The sequence below is a fragment of the Somniosus microcephalus genome, chromosome 12, assembly GCF_052327205.1.
Source record: "Somniosus microcephalus isolate GS21.2 chromosome 12, FLI_Smic_1.0, whole genome shotgun sequence".
Lineage (NCBI taxonomy): Eukaryota > Metazoa > Chordata > Chondrichthyes > Squaliformes > Somniosidae > Somniosus > Somniosus microcephalus.
In genome coordinates this window covers 226,666,960-226,688,535 of record NC_140998.1, presented here as the reverse complement: position 1 = coordinate 226,688,535, position 21,576 = coordinate 226,666,960, and the positions used below count along the sequence as shown (strand labels likewise).

The 21,576-nt window shown below is 45.8% G+C and overlaps 1 protein-coding gene across 1 annotated transcript in view; it reads left to right on the top strand.

Moving 5' to 3' along the window:
* Nucleotides 1-21,576, top strand: part of LOC147110219 (rap guanine nucleotide exchange factor 2-like) — a 148,960-nt gene that overhangs the window by 73,025 nt on the left and 54,359 nt on the right. Inside the window, exons 14-17 of the mRNA XM_086002496.1 lie at nucleotides 5,017-5,114; nucleotides 9,189-9,197; nucleotides 12,187-12,198; nucleotides 14,145-14,235. Of these exons, the coding sequence (XP_085858622.1) occupies nucleotides 5,017-5,114; nucleotides 9,189-9,197; nucleotides 12,187-12,198; nucleotides 14,145-14,235 (210 nt within the window). The remainder of the gene's footprint in view (nucleotides 1-5,016; nucleotides 5,115-9,188; nucleotides 9,198-12,186; nucleotides 12,199-14,144; nucleotides 14,236-21,576) is intronic.

The window sequence follows — 21,576 nt, the reverse complement described above, 5'->3', positions numbered from 1 at the left end:
ACTGCTGCTCAGACATGTTGAGATAGCTGACCCTGTGTCTGTAGACCCTGTTTGGGTAGTATCTCCTGCGCCGACAGGCTTCCATGCGCTGGCCCCTTCTGGCTTGTGCATCTTCAGGTGGGTGAGCAGAAGCTTGGCGCTCCTGTTGTTGCTGCTGCTGTTGGTGCTGCTGTTGTTCCTAGTTCTGCTGGTGCTGCGGCTGGTCTTCGTCCTCATCTAATGTCCAGAAGGGAAGGAAATAAATGGCTCCCATGCTTCTGGTATATGCCTCAGTTGAGGAAGCGCTCAGTGAAGGTGGTGAGAGGGGTTTCCCAGGAGGTCACACTGGAGATGGGTGTCAGGCTCCAAACTTCCACAGCTGTGGTTATGCCTTCTAAACGTTCCCCCAGACCTGAGACTACAAAGTCCTGCCACCTGCAAATGATGGCTGATCAAATCTCCACTTAAATGGTTGAGCTGCAGCTGATAGTCAGCAATCCAATTGTGCTCCCACCAGCTTTCACCATCGTGTTTCAGAACAGGCGTGTTTCACGTGGGAAAAAGGTTAAAATTGCAAAGGCCTTTCAAAATGGCATTATAGAGGCAATTTAGTGCTTGGTAAGGGCCTTAATGGCCTATCCCGCATCTTGGAGGCGGGACGGAGACTTGACCATTAGACACGAATTAATGAAAATTGCTTGGAGGCGGGTTTGGCCCGCACGCCAGTTTTTGCAATTTAACCCCCCCCCCATACGCCTCCAATCCCGCCTCCACAGCCCAATGAAAATCCTGCCCATAGTGTATAGCATCGGATGTAAGATTACATCGGTGTTCTGGTGTTTTTCTCTTTACCTTTGGATGAAACTTTGCAGGACATTCCTTTGGGGAGTTGCATGGGTTGGGTTGAGTCCACAGTAGTGCAGATTTGACATGGTTTTAGAAAGGAATGGACGAAATGGGACGTATTACCTTTCCTTGTTCCATGTTTTATCTTCTTGTGAGCATTGATCATTAATGAGGCTGCGATAATCTCATTTACATGTGCAGGTTCAACAACTCCAAGTCAGATCCCTTGACTATTTCAACAAAATGTCCATAATACCTACAGATAGATTTGAAATATGCAAAAATGTGTTAATGAGAAATCCTTTAAAGTTTTTCTTTTCGAAAGGTCCTGAGAGTGATACTTTTCCAAATTGGTGAGGACCAATATAATGACAAGGGTAGAAACTATCTAATGTAATTATCTTCATGGGCTCTGAATGTGGTTACACTAACCGTTTTGTTAATTATTTTATTTTTTTGTAAGTATTACAATTAACAAGTAATATAGAGACAGGTTATATTGTAATTGTAGATGCTATACTGCCAAAAGTACATGTTTAAAATCTCAATTTCTGGATTATTTGATAGTTAAATGGTTAAGATAATGCTTACAGAGCAGATTCATTGACTGTCTTGTACTGTAGCTGCATTAATTATGTGGAATTTTGTTTCAGCCATGGAATTTATATAAAAAATGAATAGAAACACATTTGAGTATATTATACATTGCTGATGGTGTTTCAATTGGCAAGCTGTAAACCTAAGGGATCGGGTAACAGATGTCTTAAATCATGGAGAAGTGCGGTCAATATTTCAAATGGGATTATGCAGTAAAATGAAAACGTGTTTCATCTGTATCCATAAAATGTGACTTGCAAAGAGGAGAAAAAAATGAGTTACTTGGATTAGCAATACACATCCACATTAATTCTCGAGCCAACTGGATTTGCAGTTTGGAGAACCATAAAAGAGATTTTATATTGTAAATAAAGCATGATTCATTTTTTCAGTAAATTGTTATATAAAGGCTGAATAGTACACACAAAAAGGCAGAATGCTTACTTCCATGGAACAAATAGGCACAGCGAATGTTTGCAATGGAATCTTTATTTCATGAAAAGGTTATAACCAGACTTGAAAATAACAGAAATGCTGTATTGGGACTAAGTTGGAAAAAATGGCCCTTGGTAAAGTTTTTCTTGTGTCAATAATTTGCAGGCCTCTAGTTCACATTTCCATTGATGTGACTGAAAAATAATGCCCCATAGCATTTGGACACAAATAGCACTTTAAAGCTCTATTTCCTTTAAACCATTAGCATCTACCAGAATATGTGTATCTTGAAAACAGTACAAATCAGTATAGTTAATAAATTCTATTGCTGCACTCATTAATTCAGTAAAATTTGCTCATGAGACCTGGGGGTGGTTGACACATATTATGGTGGCTTCACAAAAGTGCCAGACAGTGAAATATATGGCCCAGTATTTGATTTTTAACAGTTAACTACTGATTTCCAATGGTGTTGTTTATGGGTAGTCCAAGGTCTGGCACACAGTTGTAATGTGTAGATTCTTATGTGGAACTGTGTTCAATGTCCTTTTAAGGCCACTGCTCAGACACATCCTCTGAGGAAGTGTTTAGAATAGTCACATCCTCAGATCAATTAAAGGCTAATTATTGGTTGCAGTTGCTTAAAATTGACCGTGTTTGTAAATCCCTGATTCTTGCACTGACGGTAGGCCGTGTTAGGAAAAAAAGAGCAGGATTTGGCTAGCTTTCTTTTGCCTTTTTTAAAATACTTTTGACACTTTAAGTGCGACCTTTTAACGATGGTACATTCTCACTGGATGTAAGACGTCCATGGCAAAGCACACGGGATATTGGACATGAAAACGGGTCGGCTAAAAACCCCACAAAGATCAGCATTGAAAACAGAAAAAGGTGCATAAAATAGAAAAGAAAAATATACCAGCAAAAATATACAATAAGTGCAAGAAATAAATGTAAAATAATTTATTTAAAATAATTTATTCCTTGCACACTATTTTTAGGTATATTTTTGCTGTTTCAAAAAAAATTATTCAATGTTTATGTACTTTGCTGTTTTCTGTGCTGGTCTTTGTGGAGTTTGTTTTGCCCATCCCTTTTCCTGGCTACTTGGCTCTCTGCATGCCATAGAAACAAATTGCATATAATCCATTGCAGACTTGCACAATTGTAAAGACTGCAGTGAAAAAACATTTTGAAACTGCTGTGAAAAGAAAGAAACAATGAAAGGTTGCATGTAAAGTAAGACTAACTCCAGATGTGACAAGAATAAAATCAGGTTTGATTTCTCATCGGTGGTCGCTGGCCGACAGCTGTGTGACCCCCCTTGGCCCACAGCTGCATGACCCACCTTGGCCCACAGCTGCGTGACCCCTTGGCCCACAGCTACATGACACCCCGGCCCACAGCTGCGTGATCCCCCTTGGCCCACAGCTGCGTGACCCCCCTTGGCCCACAGCTGCGTGACCCCCCTTGGCCCACACCTGCGTGACCCACTTTGCCCACAGCTGCATGACCCACCTTGGCCCACAGCTGCATGACCCCTTGGCCCACAGCTGCGTGACCCCCCTTGGCCCACAGCTGCGTCACCCCTTGGCCCACAGCTGCGTGACCCCCCTGGCCCACAGCTGCGTGACCCCCTGGCCCACAGCTGCGTGACACCCCTGGCCCACAGCTGCGTGACCCCCCCTTGGCCCACAGCTGTGTGACCCCCCTTGGCCCACAGCTGCGTGACCCCCCGGCCCACAGCTGAGTGACCCCCCTTGGCCCACAGCTGCGTGACCCCCCCCCTTGGCCCACAGCTGCGTGACCTCCCCTGGCCCACAGCTGCGTGACCCCCCCCTTGGCCCACAGCTGCGTGAACCCCCACTTGGCCCACAGCTGCGTGACCCCCCCTTGGCCCACAGCTGCGTGATCCCCCTTGGCCCACAGCTGCGTGACCCCCCCTTGGCCCACAGCTGCGTGATCCCCCTTGGCCCACAGCTGCGTGATCCCCCTTGGCCCACAGCTGTGTGACCCCCCGGCCCACAGCTGCGTGATCCCCCTTGGTCCACAGCTGCGTGACCCCACTGGCCCACAGCTGCGTCATCCTTCTGGGCCACAGCTGCGTGACCCCCCTGGCCCACAGCTGTGTGACCCCCCGGCCCACAGCTGCGTGACCCCCCGGCCCACAGCTGCGTGATCCCCCTTGGCCCACAGCTGTGTGACCCCCCCTTGGCCCACAGCTGCGTGACCCCCCTGGCCCACAGCTGCGTGACCCCCCTTGGCCCACAGCTGCGTGACCCCCCTTGGCCCACAGCTGCGTGACCCCCCTTGGCCCCCAGCTGCGTCATCCCTCTGGCCCACAGCTGCGTGACCCCCCTTGGTCCACAGCTGTGTGACCCCCCTTGGCCCACACGCATGTTCCCTACAGAGAAAAAAGATGGAGACACAAAGAGAAAAATAAGTAAGGCTAAAACAGCAAATCGAAAAACTTTAAAATCGACCATAATATATGAATATGAAATTTAAGCCAATCAGGTGCAATTGTGACACCCAAGATATGAGGACAGGGGCATGTGCGATATGCACTATTTCTTATATATTTTGATGCAAAAGTATGGCGAATAGGTAGTTCACTGGGTTAGAAAACTGTCTTCACTCTGCTCAGGACGTATTTCTGAAGCGAGTACATGGCTGGAATTAAAAGCTCACTCTGGTACAGCTCACTGGGGCTCCAGTTCATTGCACCAGTCTCAATAATGTTTTAAAAAGTAAAACTGAAAACTATATATTTTTTATTCCCCCTCAGCTGGAAGAAAAGATGTTTCAACCTTTTTTGTGTTTATTCCTTTCCACAACTTGTAAAACTAAAGGGCAACTATTGTTTTACAAACTGTCCTTTGCAGCTGTGAGTCTTGTGACCTGCAGCATGATGACATTGTTGCACGATATGTTACACTTCTGAAACAAAAACCGCAGGGACCAAAAATAAAAATCAAATCAACTAATACCAAAGCATTTGAAACAAAGCTGAATTGCAGCATGTTTCATTCCCCCATTCCAAGAAATACATATCTTTATAAGTGACAGCAAGTTAAGTGATTTAAAAATTGTCAGTTGGAATCTTGCTTTTTCAATGAAATCTGTACATATGTAATTTCTTTCTTCATTGGTATCTAGTAGCCAAGAGCAGAGGAGAAAAGAAAGCAGGGAAACTTTCAGATACATCTCCAGTTGCTCCCAGATCAGGGGCACAGCATCAGAAGCAGCAGCAGAAAGTAAATCAGGCCCTCCAGGTCCCAGCTGTATCACTGTATCCATCACACAAGAACGTGCAATTTAAAGACCTCCCTCCATTTGGTAATAACATTTTAAAGAATAATTTGCTGCTCTGCTTTTGAACTAAGCGTTTGCTATTTCCCTTCCACAAAGTGTGCTTGAAAAATAACCTGTCTGCAGAGCCATTTCAGTAAAATATCAAGTGATTTTGTTCCAAAGACTTGTGAATTTGAATATCTTTTCTTTACAATTGTATATTTGTTCAGCATTATTTTGCTTTGTATGTGTTGAAATGAACAGGGTTACTTTAACTGCATTGCTATTCCAATTTCTGTCCTTCAGGTACCCATTCTCCTCAAGCTTTGAAGAAAATTCTGTCCTTGTCTGACGAAGCAAATTTGGATCAAAATAAAAAGCAGGCAGAAGATACTATATCAAACACATCATCCCAGCTGTCGTCTCCTCCTACATCTCCTCAGACCTCGCCAAGGAAAGGTAGCACCTTGGAAAGAAAATGCACCAGATCCAAAGATGTGCCCTTCCCAACCCTATGACAAAGCAGTGTATTTGCTAATGTGCTGTGGTACAAATACTGATAGGATTTGAGATTTCCAATCTGCTACAAGCAAATTTTTTCGTCTGCTTAGCCCATATGCCCAAATCTGTCGCATCACTCCCCTCTAGTGGTTATTCATATGTTATGTGCATTACCATGTCAATGGAAGAAGTGTGGTGTTTGCTAGTTTTAAGCAGCCCGATGCCTATCTTGCTCAAAACAGAAAGGAGCTCTGTTAAGTCCATGAATGATTGAGACACGGACTAGCAGGAGAGAAACAAACAAGTCTTTACTGGTGAAAGGCATAAACGAAACTAACCAACAGAGGCTCTCTAGCGCCTTTTATACAGGGGTGGTCACTGCCGGTATTGCAGTCTGAGACCAGTTATTCTCTTAAAGGTACATACACAACAATTCCTCCCCTTTTAGATAAACAGTACATAACATTCATTTAACACTAATGATAACGAATTACAATCACAATTACTGTTGCTAGATACATTGGTTAAGTTTAAGCAATTATAAGTTCAGTCTTTGAGGAGGCTTCCTGATTCTGTCTGGGTAACGCCTCTTTGGAGTATCAGGTTCTTCTGGCAATGTTGAGTCGGAATCAATGTCGTCGTTTGGTTCATCTGCTTCCAATATTACCGGTTCTGCGGTAGCTGCAATTGGAACGTCGATTTCATTACCAGGTGTATCAGATCGTGGTGTGGAGTTGACGTTGGTCAGCATGGCGTCTTACAATGCTCTCCCCAACGTCCACGGTATACATGAGAGGTCCTTGTCGTGTACAAATCGTTCCTGGCTGCCATTTCTCAGTGCGGTAGTCCCGGGCCAAAACTGGTTGACCTATCTTAAAACTCCTGGTCGGCCTTTCATTCATATTCTGAAACTGCCTGTTCTCCACATCTCTTCGGACGTTTGGCTTAACCAAATCCAAGCGGCATCGTAGTCTTCGATTGAAGAACATCATGGCTGGAGTTTGGTTGGTAACCGCATGTGTCGCATTCCGGTAGGCAAACAAGAAGTTGTCCACCTTGTGTTGTAGGGGTATATCTTCATTACACATTGCCTTGATAGCCTTCTTGAATGTTTGGACAAACCTCTCGGCCAATCCATTAGTTGCTGGATGATATGGGGCAGATGCGTAATGCTTAACACCATTGTTCTTTAAGAACCTCCGGAACTCTTCAGACACAAACTGTGGCCCATTGTCAGAGCAAATCTGTTCAGGCAGCCCATTCCTGGCGAATATGGTTTGTAAAACTGCGATAGCTTTTTCCGTGGTGGTTGAGGACATTTTTATTACCTCTGGCCACTTTGAATGTGCATCCACCGCAATTAAAAACATCGAGTCCATGAAGGGACCAGCAAAATCAATGTGCACCCTTTGCCATGGAGATGAGGGCCACTCCCATGGATGCAGAGGAGCTTGTGGTGGGGCGTTTTGGACCTTCTGGCATCCTGCACAGCTCTTGGTCATCTCTTCGATTTCTCTATCGATTCCCGGCCACCACACAAACGCTCTGGCTAAGCTCTTCATTTTTACCCCACCCAGATGACCCTCATGAAGCTCATTGAGCACTCTATCCGTCAACTTAGGTGGAATTACTACTCTGGATCCACACATCAAGGTTCCTCTGCACACTGACAGCTGTTCTCTTCTTGACGAAAATGCTAGCAGCAGTGGTTCGCCATGTGCTGGCCATCCCTTCACCGTTAAATCATAGACCCGTGATAGTGTCGGGTCATTCCGTGTTTCCTTTTCTATGTTTGCATTCGTCACAGGGAGACATTCGACTATGGTCGAGTGGAATAACTCCATTGGATCCACTGCAAGGTCTTCTTCTTCCACCGTCGGCAACGGTAGACGTGACAATCCATCAGCATTTCCATGCTGTTTAGTTCCCCTGTACTCAATGACATATTGGTGTGCCCCTAGGAAAAGGGACCATCTCTGCAGCCGTTGTGCTGTCATTATCGGTACGCCCTTCTGAGGGTTGAAAATGGAGACAAGAGGTTGATGATCGGTTAGTAGAGTAAATTTTTGACCGTGCAGATAGTGATTGAACTTCTTCACCCCCCACACTAGGCTGAGGGCCTCTCTGTCAATCTGGGCGTAGTTACGCTCGGCAGAAGTTAACGAGCGTGACACAAAAGCTATCGGCCTCTCCAAACCATCAAGGAATTTATGTGACAGTACCGCCCCAATGCCGTAGGGAGACGCATCACATGCCAGCCTGATTGGCAGTGCTGGGTTGTAGTGAGCCAATACTTCCTTCGAAGTGATTAAGCCCTTACTCTTCTGAAAAGCACGTTTACAATCATCGCTCCATTTCCATGCTACCCCCGTTCGTAGCAGGGCGTTCAGTGGATGCAGAATTGTCGACAAATTCGGCAAAAACTTATGATAGTAATTCACCAACCCGAGGAATGACCTCAGTTGCGACACATTTTCAGGCGCTGGGGCCTTAACAACCGCTTCAATTTTGTCAGGGGACTTATGTAGCCCCTCTTCATCAATCATGTGGCCACAATACGATATCTGTTTCTTAAAAAATTCGCACTTGGGGCGGTTGGCTCGCAGCCCATGTTCCCGTAGTCTAGTGAGCACCTGTTCTAGGTTGTTAAGGTGTTCACTGTCATCTTCACCTGTTACAAGGATGTCGTCCAAGTAACACTGAGTCCCCGGAATCCCTTGCAGGACTTGTTCCATCGCTCTTTGCCATATCGCCGGAGCCGATGCTACTCCGAATACCAATCGATGATATTGGTAAAGACCTTTGTGAGTGTTTATCGTGAGATACTTCCTAGAGGACCCTTCAACCTCCATCTGCAAATATGCTTGTGCTAGGTCAATTTTTGTAAAACGCTTCCCTCCAGACAGTGAGGCAAAGATGTCTTCTATCCTTGGAAGAGGATATTGTACTGTGTGAAGGACAGGGTTCACCGTCACCTTGAAATCCCCACAGATGCGAATCTTCCTTGGCTCTCCGGACTTATTGCTTAACGTTTTTTTCATGACAGGAACGATGGGTGTCACCCACTCGCTCCAGTCGACCTTAGACAACACGCCCGCCTTCTCCAGATTCTCTAGCTCTGCCTCGACGGCTGGACGAATTGCATATGGTACCGGTCTCGCTTTGAAAAACTTGGGAACTGCATTCTCTTCTATTTTTAACGAGGCGGTTACGCCTTTAAGCGTGCCCAGTTCTTGTTGAAATACCTCTTTGGCGTTAGCTAAGATTGTTGACAATCGTCCAGGAGTGACGTCTTCATCTTTTTTACCGTCCACCGTCATTGCATGAATGGAATGCCAATCTAAGTTTATCTTCCTGATCCATTCCCGTCCCAATAACGGTGGTCCACCATTTGGCAGTATGTAGAGATACAATTTCCGTATTTTCTTGCCATTGTATTCGACAGGCACCCTTATTTTTCCTCTGGGGTATACATTTTGCCCCATATACGTCGTCAAGACGATGGATGTCTCTCTCAAGGGTATGTGTGAAAATAGCCGCTCATAGTCTCGTCGATTCATGACGGTTAGCGCTGATCCTGTATCCAATTCCATTTTAACTTGGGACCCTGCTATTGTGAGGGTGACCCAAATGGTTCGGTGATCCTCTTTTGCGATTACATTGTGAAGTTTGAGACAGCTTAATCTCCTGTTCTCGGATTCACTATCGCTCATCTGGTCTTCGGAACTACTGTCCGTCATCTTTTGTACTTTCTTGTACGGTTCCTTAGTAGCCTTTTTGTTGTCGCTGGTCTTCTTCCCAGACCTACAAACTCGTGCAATGTGTCCAATCTTCCCGCATTGTCTGCATATTTTGTCTTTGGACCAGCAGTCCTTCTGGTCATGGTTAGTTCTGCCGCAGCGATAACATTTTGCAAATCCCCGTGTCATTTCGTGGGTGCTGTATTCCTGTGGTTTTTGTTGAATTTCTGCAGCTCCCCTGGCTGCTGCTTCATACGATACTGCCACGCTGAAAGCCTTATCTAGCGTCAGCTCTTTTTCTGCGAGTAACTTCTTCTGTGTTCCTTCACTCAGGAGTCCACAGACAAATTTGTCCCGTAGGGTATCTGCCAGTCCTGCTCCGAACTGGCAGTGCTTTGATAGCTTGTGTAGTTCCGTAAGATACTCAGCATTGCTCTCATCTTTGTGCTGAGTTCTCCTGTGGAATTTAAATCTTTCTGCTATCAACAGCGGTGCAGGGTTTAGGTGCTCCTGAAGAACAGCAACAATTTCGTTAAAACTCTTCGCCTTCGGTTTGGCTGGAGTAATCAGATCCCGCAATAGACCGTACGTTCTAGCGCCCATTACGTTTAGCAATATTGATGCCTTTTTCCCCTCCGCTATTTCATTTGCCTCGAAATATACCTCGACTCTTTCCACATACGTGGTCCAGTCCTCTAATGTATTATCAAAAGCAGTGATACAGCCAGTCTTCGGCATCTTGCAAATCTAAAATGGCGCCTCCCGCGCTTTGCCTTCTTCTCTGATTTAACAAAATGGCGCCTCCCGTGCTTTTCCTTCTTCCCCGCTGTTGTTAGCGCTGCTTTCCACGGTTTCTTGCGTGTATTCTTTTTCTTTCATTATTTTCCCGTCGTGGAGCGGGCCCTCTGGGACACTTCCCTCCCTCTTCTGAGGTCCGAACACTGCCCAGCTTCGAAACACCGGCTCCACCCTCTCTCTCTCCTTGCTTCCCGACTCGCTGCCCGGCCCCGCTGCAGCCCAGGAAGGATCAGAGCACTACCTGCCACCAGCCCGATTAGCTGGGAAACCACGGACCGAGGAACCCAGCCTGGCTCTGGAAAGTCACTCCTGCAAAGCCTTGAACCCGATGATTGATGGTCGACGCCCGTTCCTCGAGTTTCAATGGACTCTTTTTTTTTCTTCCGACCTTCAACGTCGTCGGAGCTGCTGCTGAGTTGCAGGTAAGTTCTTTCTAACTCGTCGCCAGTGTTAAGCCCGTGAATGATTGAGACACGGACTAGCAGGAGAGAAACAAACAGGTCTTTACTGGTGAAAGGCATAAACGAAACTAACCAACAGAGGCTCTCTAGCGCCTTTTATACAGGGGTGGTCACTGCCGGTATTGCAGTCTGAGACCAGTTATTCTCTTAAAGGTACATACACAACAAGCTCCTCATAGTAGCGTATGATGATAAACATGGCTGTACTGACAAATAGCAAAACTGTTTTACAATAACGTTTTACATTAAACACACTATTATTCTTAATTATTGCAGTATTAAGAATACCATAACATGCATTTACACACATCCAATAATATTATCTCTAATACAGCTGACTCCAGGTGCTTTGTAAATTTAATTCGTTGGAATGGTGTAAATAATTCAGCTGTTTTTTTCGCCTCGTAGAAATAGTTTAAATTGCCACAGATACATTTACTTCATGTTGAAAATTTGAACCTCTTCATTTCAAACTGCAACTGACCAGCATGGCACTCAACTCCCATTGTAAATTGGGAAAAAGTCCTGTTTCTCCTGTTGCTATTTGTTGGCTCAGGTCTTGTACTGCATAATTACATGACCTTGGGATACCATTAATGTTGAAATATTTTGCCACCATCGCTGCATTGACTAATAGCTGCTTAGCTAACTAATGTAGCACGATAGAATCTAGTGTTTCACTAGTGAGTTAGACGATCTTTTAATTCAGTCTGTATATTTCTGTATGGAAGGATTCAATATGTACTTGAATGAAACCATCATCTCACCAGTAACATGGAACACATTATCAATAGGAATTAGACTGAATCTCCACAAGAACACAATGGAAAGCTGTCCAGTGCTGCTTTCAGGATGTTGAAAAACATTAGATAAACGACTTTTTCCATTTTTAAGAATTCTGACCTCTCCCAAGCTGTACCTCATTCAATAAGCAGTGCTTATATTTTTCACTGTTATGTAATTAAAGATTACTCTTAAACTACAGACTGACTCCAGATATTCACCAGAGTACATGACTGTGAAAATGAGCACTCTCCTTTCAGTAATGTTTACTTCATACCTTTTTATGAATATTATATCCTTTTTCATATTTTTCATTTGTTGCTTTTAATACAAGTGTTAAAATTGGTAGTATACAGATAACGTCCAGTATGAGGGCATGTCATTTAACAGTGTAGGCCTTAACCCATGCCAGGATATGGCTGTATCTGATGCCAGTGTCGTAGCTGTACTGGAACAGCTTGGCTAGAAGTGCGGCTAGTTCTGGAGCACAAGTCTTCAGCACGACAGCCGGGATGTTGTCGGGGCCCATAGCCTTTGCTGTATCCAGTGCGCTCAGTCATTTCTTGATATCACGTGGAGTGAATCAAATTGGCTGAAGACTGGCTTCGGTGATGGTGAGGCCCTCAGGAGGAGGCCGATATGGATCATCCACTCGGCACTTCTGGCTGAAGATGGTTGCAAATGCTTCAGCCATGTCTTTTGCACTCACGTACTGGGCTCCACCATCATTGAGGATGGGGATATTCATGGAGCCTCCTACTCCCGTTAGTTGTTTAATGGTCCACCATATTCACGACTGGATGTGGCAGGACAGCAGAGCTTTGACCTGATCCGTTGTTTGTGGGATCGCTTAGCCCTGTCTATGGCATTCTGCTTCTGCTTTTTAGCATGCAGTCCTGTGTTGCAGCTTCCCCAGGTTGGCACCTCATTTTTAGGTATGCCTGGTGCTGCTCCTGCACTCCTCATTGAACCAGGGTTGGTCCCCCGGCTTGATGGTAATGGTAGAGTGAGGAATATGCCGGGCCATGAGTTTACAGTTTGTGGTGGAATACAATTCTGCTGCTGCCCCACAGCGCCTGGCTCACAGCTGTGTGACCCCCCCGGCCCACAGCTGCGTGACCCCCCTGGCCCACAGCTGCGTGACCCCCCTGGCCCACAGCTACGTCATCCCTCTGGCCCACAGCTGCGTGACCCCCCCTTGACCCACAGCTGTGTGACCCCCCTTGGCCCACGGCTGTGTGACCCCCCCTTGGCCCACAGCTGCGTGACCTCCCTGGCCTACAGCTGCGTGACCCCCCTTGGTCCACAGCTGCGTGACCCCCCTTGGCCCACAGCTGCGTGACCCCCCCGGCCCACAGCTGTGTGACCCCCTTGGTCCACAGCTGCGTGACCCCCCTTGGCCCACAGCTGCGTGACACCCCCCCCCGGCCCACAGCTGCGTAACCCCCCCCGGCCCACAGCTGCGTGACCCCCCTTGGCCCACAGCTGCGTGACCCCCCTTGGCCCACAGCGGCGTGACCCCCCTTGGCCCACAGCTGCGTGACCCCCCCTTGGCCCACAGCTGCGTGACCCCCCTGGCACACAGCTGCGTGACCCCCCTTGGCCCACAGCTGCGTGACCCCCCTTGGCCCACAGCTGCGTGACCCCCCTGGCACACAGCTGCGTGACCCCCCTTGGCCCACAGCTGCGTGACCCCCCTTGGCCCACAGCTGCGTGACCCCCCGGCACACAGCTGCGTGACCCCCCCTTGGCCCACAGCTGCGCGACCCCCCCTTGGCCCACAGCTGCGTGACCCCCCTTGGCCCACAGCTGTGTGACCCCCCTTGGTCCACAGCTGTGTGACACTCCTGGCCCACACGCATGTTCCCTACAGAGAAAAAAGATGGAAGCACAAAGAGAAAAATAAGTAAGGCTAAAACAGTAAATTGAAAAACTTTAAAATCGACCATAATATATGAATATGAAATTTAAGCCAATCAGGTGCAATTGTGACACCCAAGATATGAGGACAGGGGCATGTGCGATATGCACTATTTCTTATATATTTTGATGCAGAAGTATGGAGAATAGGTAGTTCACTGGGTTAGAAAACTGTCTTCACTCTGCTCAGGACGTATCTCTGAAGCGAGTACATGGCTGGAATTAAAAGCTCACTCTGGTACAGCTCACTGGGGCTCCAGTTCATTGTACCAGTTCAACAATGTTTTAAAAAGTAAAACTGAAAACTATATATTTTTTATTCCCCCTCAGGTGGAAGAAAAGATTTTTCAACCTTTTTTGTGTTAATTCCTTTCCACAACTTGTAAAACTAAAGGACAACTATTGTTTTACAAACTGTCCTTTGCAGCTGTGAGTCTTGTGACCTGCAGCATGATGACATTGTTGCACGATATGTTACACTCCTGAAACAAAAACCGCAGGGACCAAAAATAAAAATCAAATCAACTAATACCAAAGCATTTGAAACAAAGCTGAATTGCAGCATGTTTCATTCCCCCATTCCAAGAAATACATATCTTTATAAGTGACAGCAAGTTAAGTGATTTAAAAATTGTCAGTTGGAATCTTGTTTTTTCAATGAAATCTGTACATATGTAATTTTTTTCTTCATTGGTATCTAGTAGCCAAGAGCAGAGGAGAAAAGAAAGCAGGGAAACTTTCAGATACATCTCCAGTTGCTCCCAGATCAGGGGCACAGCATCAGAAGCAGCAGCAGAAAGTAAATCAGGCCCTCCAGGTCCCAGCTGTATCACTGTATCCATCACACGAGAACGTGCAATTTAAAGACCTCCCTCCATTTGGTAATAACATTTTAAAGAATAATTTGCTGCTCTGCTTTTGAACTAAGCGTTTGCTCTTTCCCTTCCACAAAGTGTGCTTGAAAAATAACCTGTCTGAAGAGCCATTTCAGTAAAATATCAAGTGCGTTTGTTCCAAAGACTTGTGAATTTGAATATCTTTTCTTTACAATTGTATATTTGTTCAGTATTATTTTGCTTTGTATGTGTTGAAATGAACAGGGTTACTTTAACTGCATTGCTACTCCAATTTCTGTCCTTCAGGTACCCATTCTCCTCAAGCTTTGAAGAAAATTCTGTCCTTGTCTGACGAAGCAAATTTGGATCGAAATAAAAAGCAGGCAGAAGATACTATATCAAACACATCATCCCAGCTGTCGTCTCCTCCTACATCTCCTCAGACCTCGCCAAGGAAAGGTAGCACCTTGGAAAGAAAATGCACCAGATCCAAAGATGTGCCCTTCCCAACCCTATGACAAAGCAGTGTATTTGCTAATGTGCTGTGGTACAAATACTGATAGGATTTGAGATTTCCAATCTGCTACAAGCAAATTTTTTCGTCTGCTTAGCCCATATGCCCAAATCTGTCGCATCACTCCCCTCTAGTGGTTATTCATATGTTATGTGCATTACCATGTCAATGGAAGAAGTGTGGTGTTTGCTAGTTTTAAGCAGCCCGATGCCGATCTTGCTCAAAACAGAAAGGAGCTCTGTTAAGTCCATGAATGATTGAGACACGGACTAGCAGGAGAGAAACAAACAAGTCTTTACTGGTGAAAGGCATAAACGAAACTAACCAACAGAGGCTCTCTAGCGCCTTTTATACAGGGGTGGTCACTGCCGGTATTGCAGTCTGAGACCAGTTATTCTCTTAAAGGTACATACACAACAATTCCTCCCCTTTTAGATAAACAGTACATAACATTCATTTAACACTAATGATAACGAATTACAATCACAATTACTGTTGCTAGATACATTGGTTAAGTTTAAGCAATTATAAGTTCAGTCTTTGAGGAGGCTTCCTGATTCTGTCTGGGTAACGCCTCTTTGGAGTATCAGGTTCTTCTGGCAATGTTGAGTTGGAATCAATGTCGTCGTTTGGTTCATCTGCTTCCAATATTACCGGTTCTGCGGTAGCTGCAATTGGAACGTCGATTTCATTACCAGGTGTATCAGATCGTGGTGTGGAGTTGACGTTGGTCAGCATGGCGTCTTACAATGCTCTCCCCAACGTCCACGGTATACATGAGAGGTCCTTGTCGTGTACAAATCGTTCCTGGCTGCCATTTCTCAGTGCGGTAGTCCCGGGCCAAAACTGGTTGACCTATCTTAAAACTCCTGGTCGGCCTTTCATTCATATTCTGAAACTGCCTGTTCTCCACATCTCTTCGGACGTTTGGCTTAACCAAATCCAAGCGGCATCGTAGTCTTCGATTGAAGAACATCATGGCTGGAGTTTGGTTGGTAACCGCATGTGTCGCATTCCGGTAGGCAAACAAGAAGTTGTCCACCTTGTGTTGTAGGGGTATATCTTCATTACACATTGCCTTGATAGCCTTCTTGAATGTTTGGACAAACCTCTCGGCCAATCCATTAGTTGCTGGATGATATGGGGCAGATGTGTAATGCTTAACACCATTGTTCTTTAAGAACCTCCGGAACTCTTCAGACACAAACTGTGGTCCATTGTCAGAGCAAATCTGTTCAGGCAGCCCATTCCTGGCGAATATGGTTCGTAAAACTGCGATAGCTTTTTCCGTGGTGGTTGAGGACATTTTTATTACCTCTGGCCACTTTGAATGTGCATCCACCGCAATTAAAAACATCGAGTCCATGAAGGGACCAGCAAAATCAATGTGCACCCTTTGCCATGGAGATGAGGGCCACTCCCATGGATGCAGAGGAGCTTGTGGTGGGGCGTTTTGGACCTTCTGGCATCCTGCACAGCTCTTGGTCATCTCTTCGATTTCTCTATCGATTCCCGGCCACCACACAAACGCTCTGGCTAAGCTCTTCACTTTTACCCCACCCAGATGACCCTCATGAAGCTCATTGAGCACTCTATCCGTCAACTTAGGTGGAATTACTACTCTGGATCCACACATCAAGGTTCCTCTGCACACTGACAGCTGTTCTCTTCTTGACGAAAATGCTGGCAGCAGTGGTTCGCCATGTGCTGGCCATCCCTTCACCGTTAAATCATAGACCCGTGATAGTGTCGGGTCATTCCGTATTTCCTTTTCTATGTTTGCATTCGTCACAGGGAGACATTCGACTATGGTCGAGTGGAATAACTCCATTGGATCCACTGCAAGGTCTTCTTCTTCCACCGTCGGCAACGGTAGACGTGACAATCCATCAGCATTTCCATGCTGTTTAGTTCCCCTGTACTCGATGTCATATTGGTGTGCCCCTAGGAAAAGGGACCATCTCTGCAGCCGTTGTGCTGTCATTATCGGTACGCCCTTCTGAGGGTTGAAAATGGAGACAAGAGGTTGATGATCGGTTAGTAGAGTAAATTTTTGACCGTGCAGATAGTGATTGAACTTCTTCACCCCCCACACTAGGCTGAGGGCCTCTCTGTCAATCTGGGCGTAGTTACGCTCGGCAGAAGTTAACGAGCGTGACACAAAAGCTATCGGCCTCTCCAAACCATCAAGGAATTTATGTGACAGTACCGCCCCAATGCCGTAGGGAGACGCATCACATGCCAGCCTGATTGGCAGTGCTGGGTTGTAGTGAGCCAATACTTCCTTCGAAGTGATTAAGTCCTTACTCTTCTGAAAAGCACGTTTACAATCATCGCTCCATTTCCATGCTACCCCCGTTCGTAGCAGGGCGTTCAGTGGATGCAGAATTGTCGACAAATTCGGCAAAAACTTATGATAGTAATTCACCAACCCGAGGAATGACCTCAGTTGCGACACATTTTCAGGCGCTGGGGCCTTAACAACCGCTTCAATTTTGTCAGGGGACTTATGTAACCCCTCTTCATCAATCATGTGGCCACAATACGATATCTGTTTCTTAAAAAATTCGCACTTGGGGCGGTTGGCTCGCAGCCCATGTTCCCGTAGTCTAGTGAGCACCTGTTCTAGGTTGTTAAGGTGTTCACTGTCATCTTCACCTGTTACAAGGATGTCGTCCAAGTAACACTGAGTCCCCAGAATCCCTTGCAGGACTTGTTCCATCGCTCTTTGCCATATCGCCGGAGCTGATGCTACTCCGAATACCAATCGATGATATTGGTAAAGACCTTTGTGAGTGTTTATCGTGAGATACTTCCTAGAGGACTCTTCAACCTCCATCTGCAAATATGCTTGTGCTAGGTCAATTTTTGTAAAACGCTTCCCTCCAGACAGTGAGGCGAAGATGTCTTCTATCCTTGGAAGAGGATATTGTACTGTGTGAAGGACAGGGTTCACCGTCACCTTGAAATCCCCACAGATGCAAATCTTCCTTGGCTCTCCGGACTTATTGCTTAACGTTTTTTTCATGACAGGAACGATGGGTGTCGCCCACTTGCTCCAGTCGACCTTAGACAACACGCCCGCCTTCTCCAGATTCTCTAGCTCTGCCTCGACGGCTGGACGAATTGCATATGGTACCGGTCTCGCTTTGAAAAACTTGGGAACTGCATTCTCTTCTATTTTTAACGAGGCGGTTACGCCTTTAAGCGTGCCCAGTTCTTGTTGAAATACCTCTTTGGCGTTAGCTAAGATTGTTGACAATCGTCCAGGAGTGACGTCTTCATCTTTTTTACCGTCCACCGTCATTGCATGAATGGAATGCCAATCTAAGTTTATCTTCCTGATCCATTCCCGTCCCAATAACGGTGGTCCACCATTTGGCAGTATGTAGAGATACAATTTCCGTATTTTCTTGCCATTGTATTCGACAGGCACCCTTATTTTTCCTCTGGGGTATACTTTTTGCCCCGTATACGTCGTCAAGACGATGGATGTCTCTCTCAAGGGTATGTGTGAAAATAGCCGCTCATAGTCTCGTCGATTCATGACGGTTAGCGCTGATCCTGTATCCAATTCCATTTTAACTTGGGACCCTGCTATTGTGAGGGTGACCCAAATGGTTCGGTGATCCTCTTTTGCGATTACATTGTGAAGTTTGAGACAGCTTAATCTCCTGTTCTCGGATTCACTATCGCTCATCTGGTCTTCGGAACTACTGGTCGTCATCTTTTGTACTTTCTTGTACGGTTCCTTAGTAGCCTTTTTGTTGTCGCTGGTCATCTTCCCAGACCTACAAACTCGTGCAATGTGTCCAATCTTCCCGCATTGTCTGCATATTTTGTCTTTGGACCAGCAGTCCTTCTGGTCATGGTTAGTTCTGCCGCAGCGATAACATTTTGCAAATCCCCGTGTCATTTCGTGGGTGCTGTATTCCTGTGGTTTTTGTTGAATTTCTGCAGCTCCCCTGGCTGCTGCTTCATACGATACTGCCACGCTGAAAGCCTTATCTAGCGTCAGCTCTTTTTCTGCGAGTAACTTCTTCTGTGTTCCTTCACTCAGGAGTCCACAGACAAATTTGTCCCGTAGGGTATCTGCCAGTCCTGCTCCGAACTGGCAGTGCTTTGATAGCTTGTGTAGTTCCGTAAGATACTCAGCATTGCTCTCATCTTTGTGCTGAGTTCTCCTGTGGAATTTAAATCTTTCTGCTATCAACAGCGGTGCAGGGTTTAAGTGCTCCTGTAGAACAGCAACAATTTCGTTAAAACTCTTCGCCTTCGGTTTGGCTGGAGTAATCAGATCCTGCAATAGACCGTACGTTCTAGTGCCCATTACGTTCAGCAATATTGATGCCTTTTTCCCCTCCGCTATTTAATTTGCCTCGAAATGTACCTCGACACTTTCCACATACGTGGTCCAGTCCTCTAATGTATTATCAAAAGCAGTGATACAGCCAGTCTTCGGCATCTTGCAAATCTAAAATGGCGCCTCCCGCGCTTTGCCTTCTTCTCTGATTTAACAAAATGGCGCCTCCCGTGCTTTTCCTTCTTCCCCGCTGTTGTTAGCGCTGCTTTCCACGGTTTCTTGTGCGTATTCTTTTTCTTTTATTATTCTCCCGTCGTGGAGCGGGCCCTCTGGAACACTTCCCTCCCTCTTCTGAGGTCCGAACACTGCCCAGCTTCGAAACACCGGCCGCGCCCTGTATGCTCCACCCTCTCTCTCTCCTTGCTTCCCGACTCGCTGCCCGGCCCCGCTGCAGCCCAGGAAGGATCAGAGCACTACCTGCCACCAGCCCGATTAGCTGGGAAACCACGGACCGAGGAACCCAGCCTGGCTCTGGAAAGTCACTCCTGCAAAGCCTTGAACCCGATGATTGATGGTCGACGCCCGTTCCTCGAGTTTCAATGGACTCTTTTTTTTTCTTCCGACCTTCAACGTCGTCGGAGCTGCTGCTGAGTTGCAGGTAAGTTCTTTCTAACTCGTCGCCAGTGTTAAGCCCGTGAATGATTGAGACACGGACTAGCAGGAGAGAAACAAACAGGTCTTTACTGGTGAAAGGCATAAACAAAACTAACCAACAGAGGCTCTCTAGCGCCTTTTATACAGGGGTGGTCACTGCCGGTATTGCAGTCTGAGACCAGTTATTCTCTTAAAGGTACATACACAACAAGCTCCTCATAGTAGCGTATGATGATAAACATGGCTGTACTGACAAATAGCAAAACTGTTTTACAATAACGTTTTACATTAAACACACTATTATTCTTAATTATTGCAGTATTAAGAATACCATAACATGCATTTACACACATCCAATAATATTATCTCTAATACAGCTGACTCCAGGTGCTTTGTAAATTTAATTCGTTGGAATGGTGTAAATAATTCAGCTGTTTTTTTCGCCTCGTAGAAATAGTTTAAATTGCCACAGATACATTTACTTCATGTTGAAAATTTGAACCTCTTCATTTCAAACTGCAACTGACCAGCATGGCACTCAACTCCCATTGTAAATTGGGAAAAAGTCCTGTTTCTCCTGTTGCTATTTGTTGGCTCAGGTCTTGTACTGCATAATTACATGACCTTGGGATACCATTAATGTTGAAATATTTTGCCACCATCGCTGCATTGACTAATAGCTGCTTAGCTAACTAATGTAGCACGATAGAATCTAGTGTTTCACTAGTGAGTTAGACGATCTTTTAATTCAGTCTGTATGTTTCTGTATGGAAGGATTCAATATGTACTTGAATGAAACCATCATCTCACCAGTAACATGGAACACATTATCAATAGGAATTAGACTGAATCTCCACAAGAACACAATGGAAAGCTGTCCAGTGCTGCTTTCAGGATGTTGAAAAACATTAGATAAACGACTTTTTCCATTTTTAAGAATTCTGACCTCTCCCAAGCTGTACCTCATTCAATAAGCAGTGCTTATATTTTTCACTGTTATGTAATTAAAGATTACTCTTAAACTACAGACTGACTCCAGATATTCACCAGAGTACATGACTGTGAAAATGAGCACTCTCCTTTCAGTAATGTTTACTTCATACCTTTTTATGAATATTTTATCCTTTTTCATATTTTTCATTTGTTGCTTTTAATACAAGTGTTAAAATTGGTAGTATACAGATAACGTCCAGTATGAGGGCATGTCATTTAACAGTGTAGGCCTTAACCCATGCCAGGATATGGCTGTATCTGATGCCAGTGTTGTAGCTGTACTGGAACAGCTTGGCTAGAAGTGCAGCTAGTTCTGGAGCACAAGTCTTCAGCACGACAGCCGGGATGTTGTCGGGGCCCATAGCCTTTGCTGTATCCAGTGCGCTCAGTCATTTCTTGATATCACGTGGAGTGAATCAAATTGGCTGAAGACTGGCTTCGGTGATGGTGAGGCCCTCAGGAGGAGGCCGATATGGATCATCCACTCAGCACTTCTGGCTGAAGATGGTTGCAAATGCTTCAGCCATGTCTTTTGCACTCACGTACTGGGCTCCACCATCATTGAGGATGGGGATATTCATGGAGCCTCCTACTCCCGTTAGTTGTTTAATGGTCCACCATATTCACGACTGGATGTGGCAGGACAGCAGAGCTTTGACCTGATCTGTTGTTTGTGGGATCGCTTAGCCCTGTCTATGGCATTCTGCTTCTGCTTTTTAGCATGCAGTCCTGTGTTGCAGCTTCCCCAGGTTGGCACCTCATTTTTAGGTATGCCTGGTGCTGCTCCTGCACTCCTCATTGAACCAGGGTTGGTCCCCCGGCTTGATGGTAATGGTAGAGTGAGGAATATGCCGGGCCATGAGTTTACAGTTTGTGGTGGAATACAATTCTGCTGCTGCCCCACAGCGCCTGGCTCACAGCT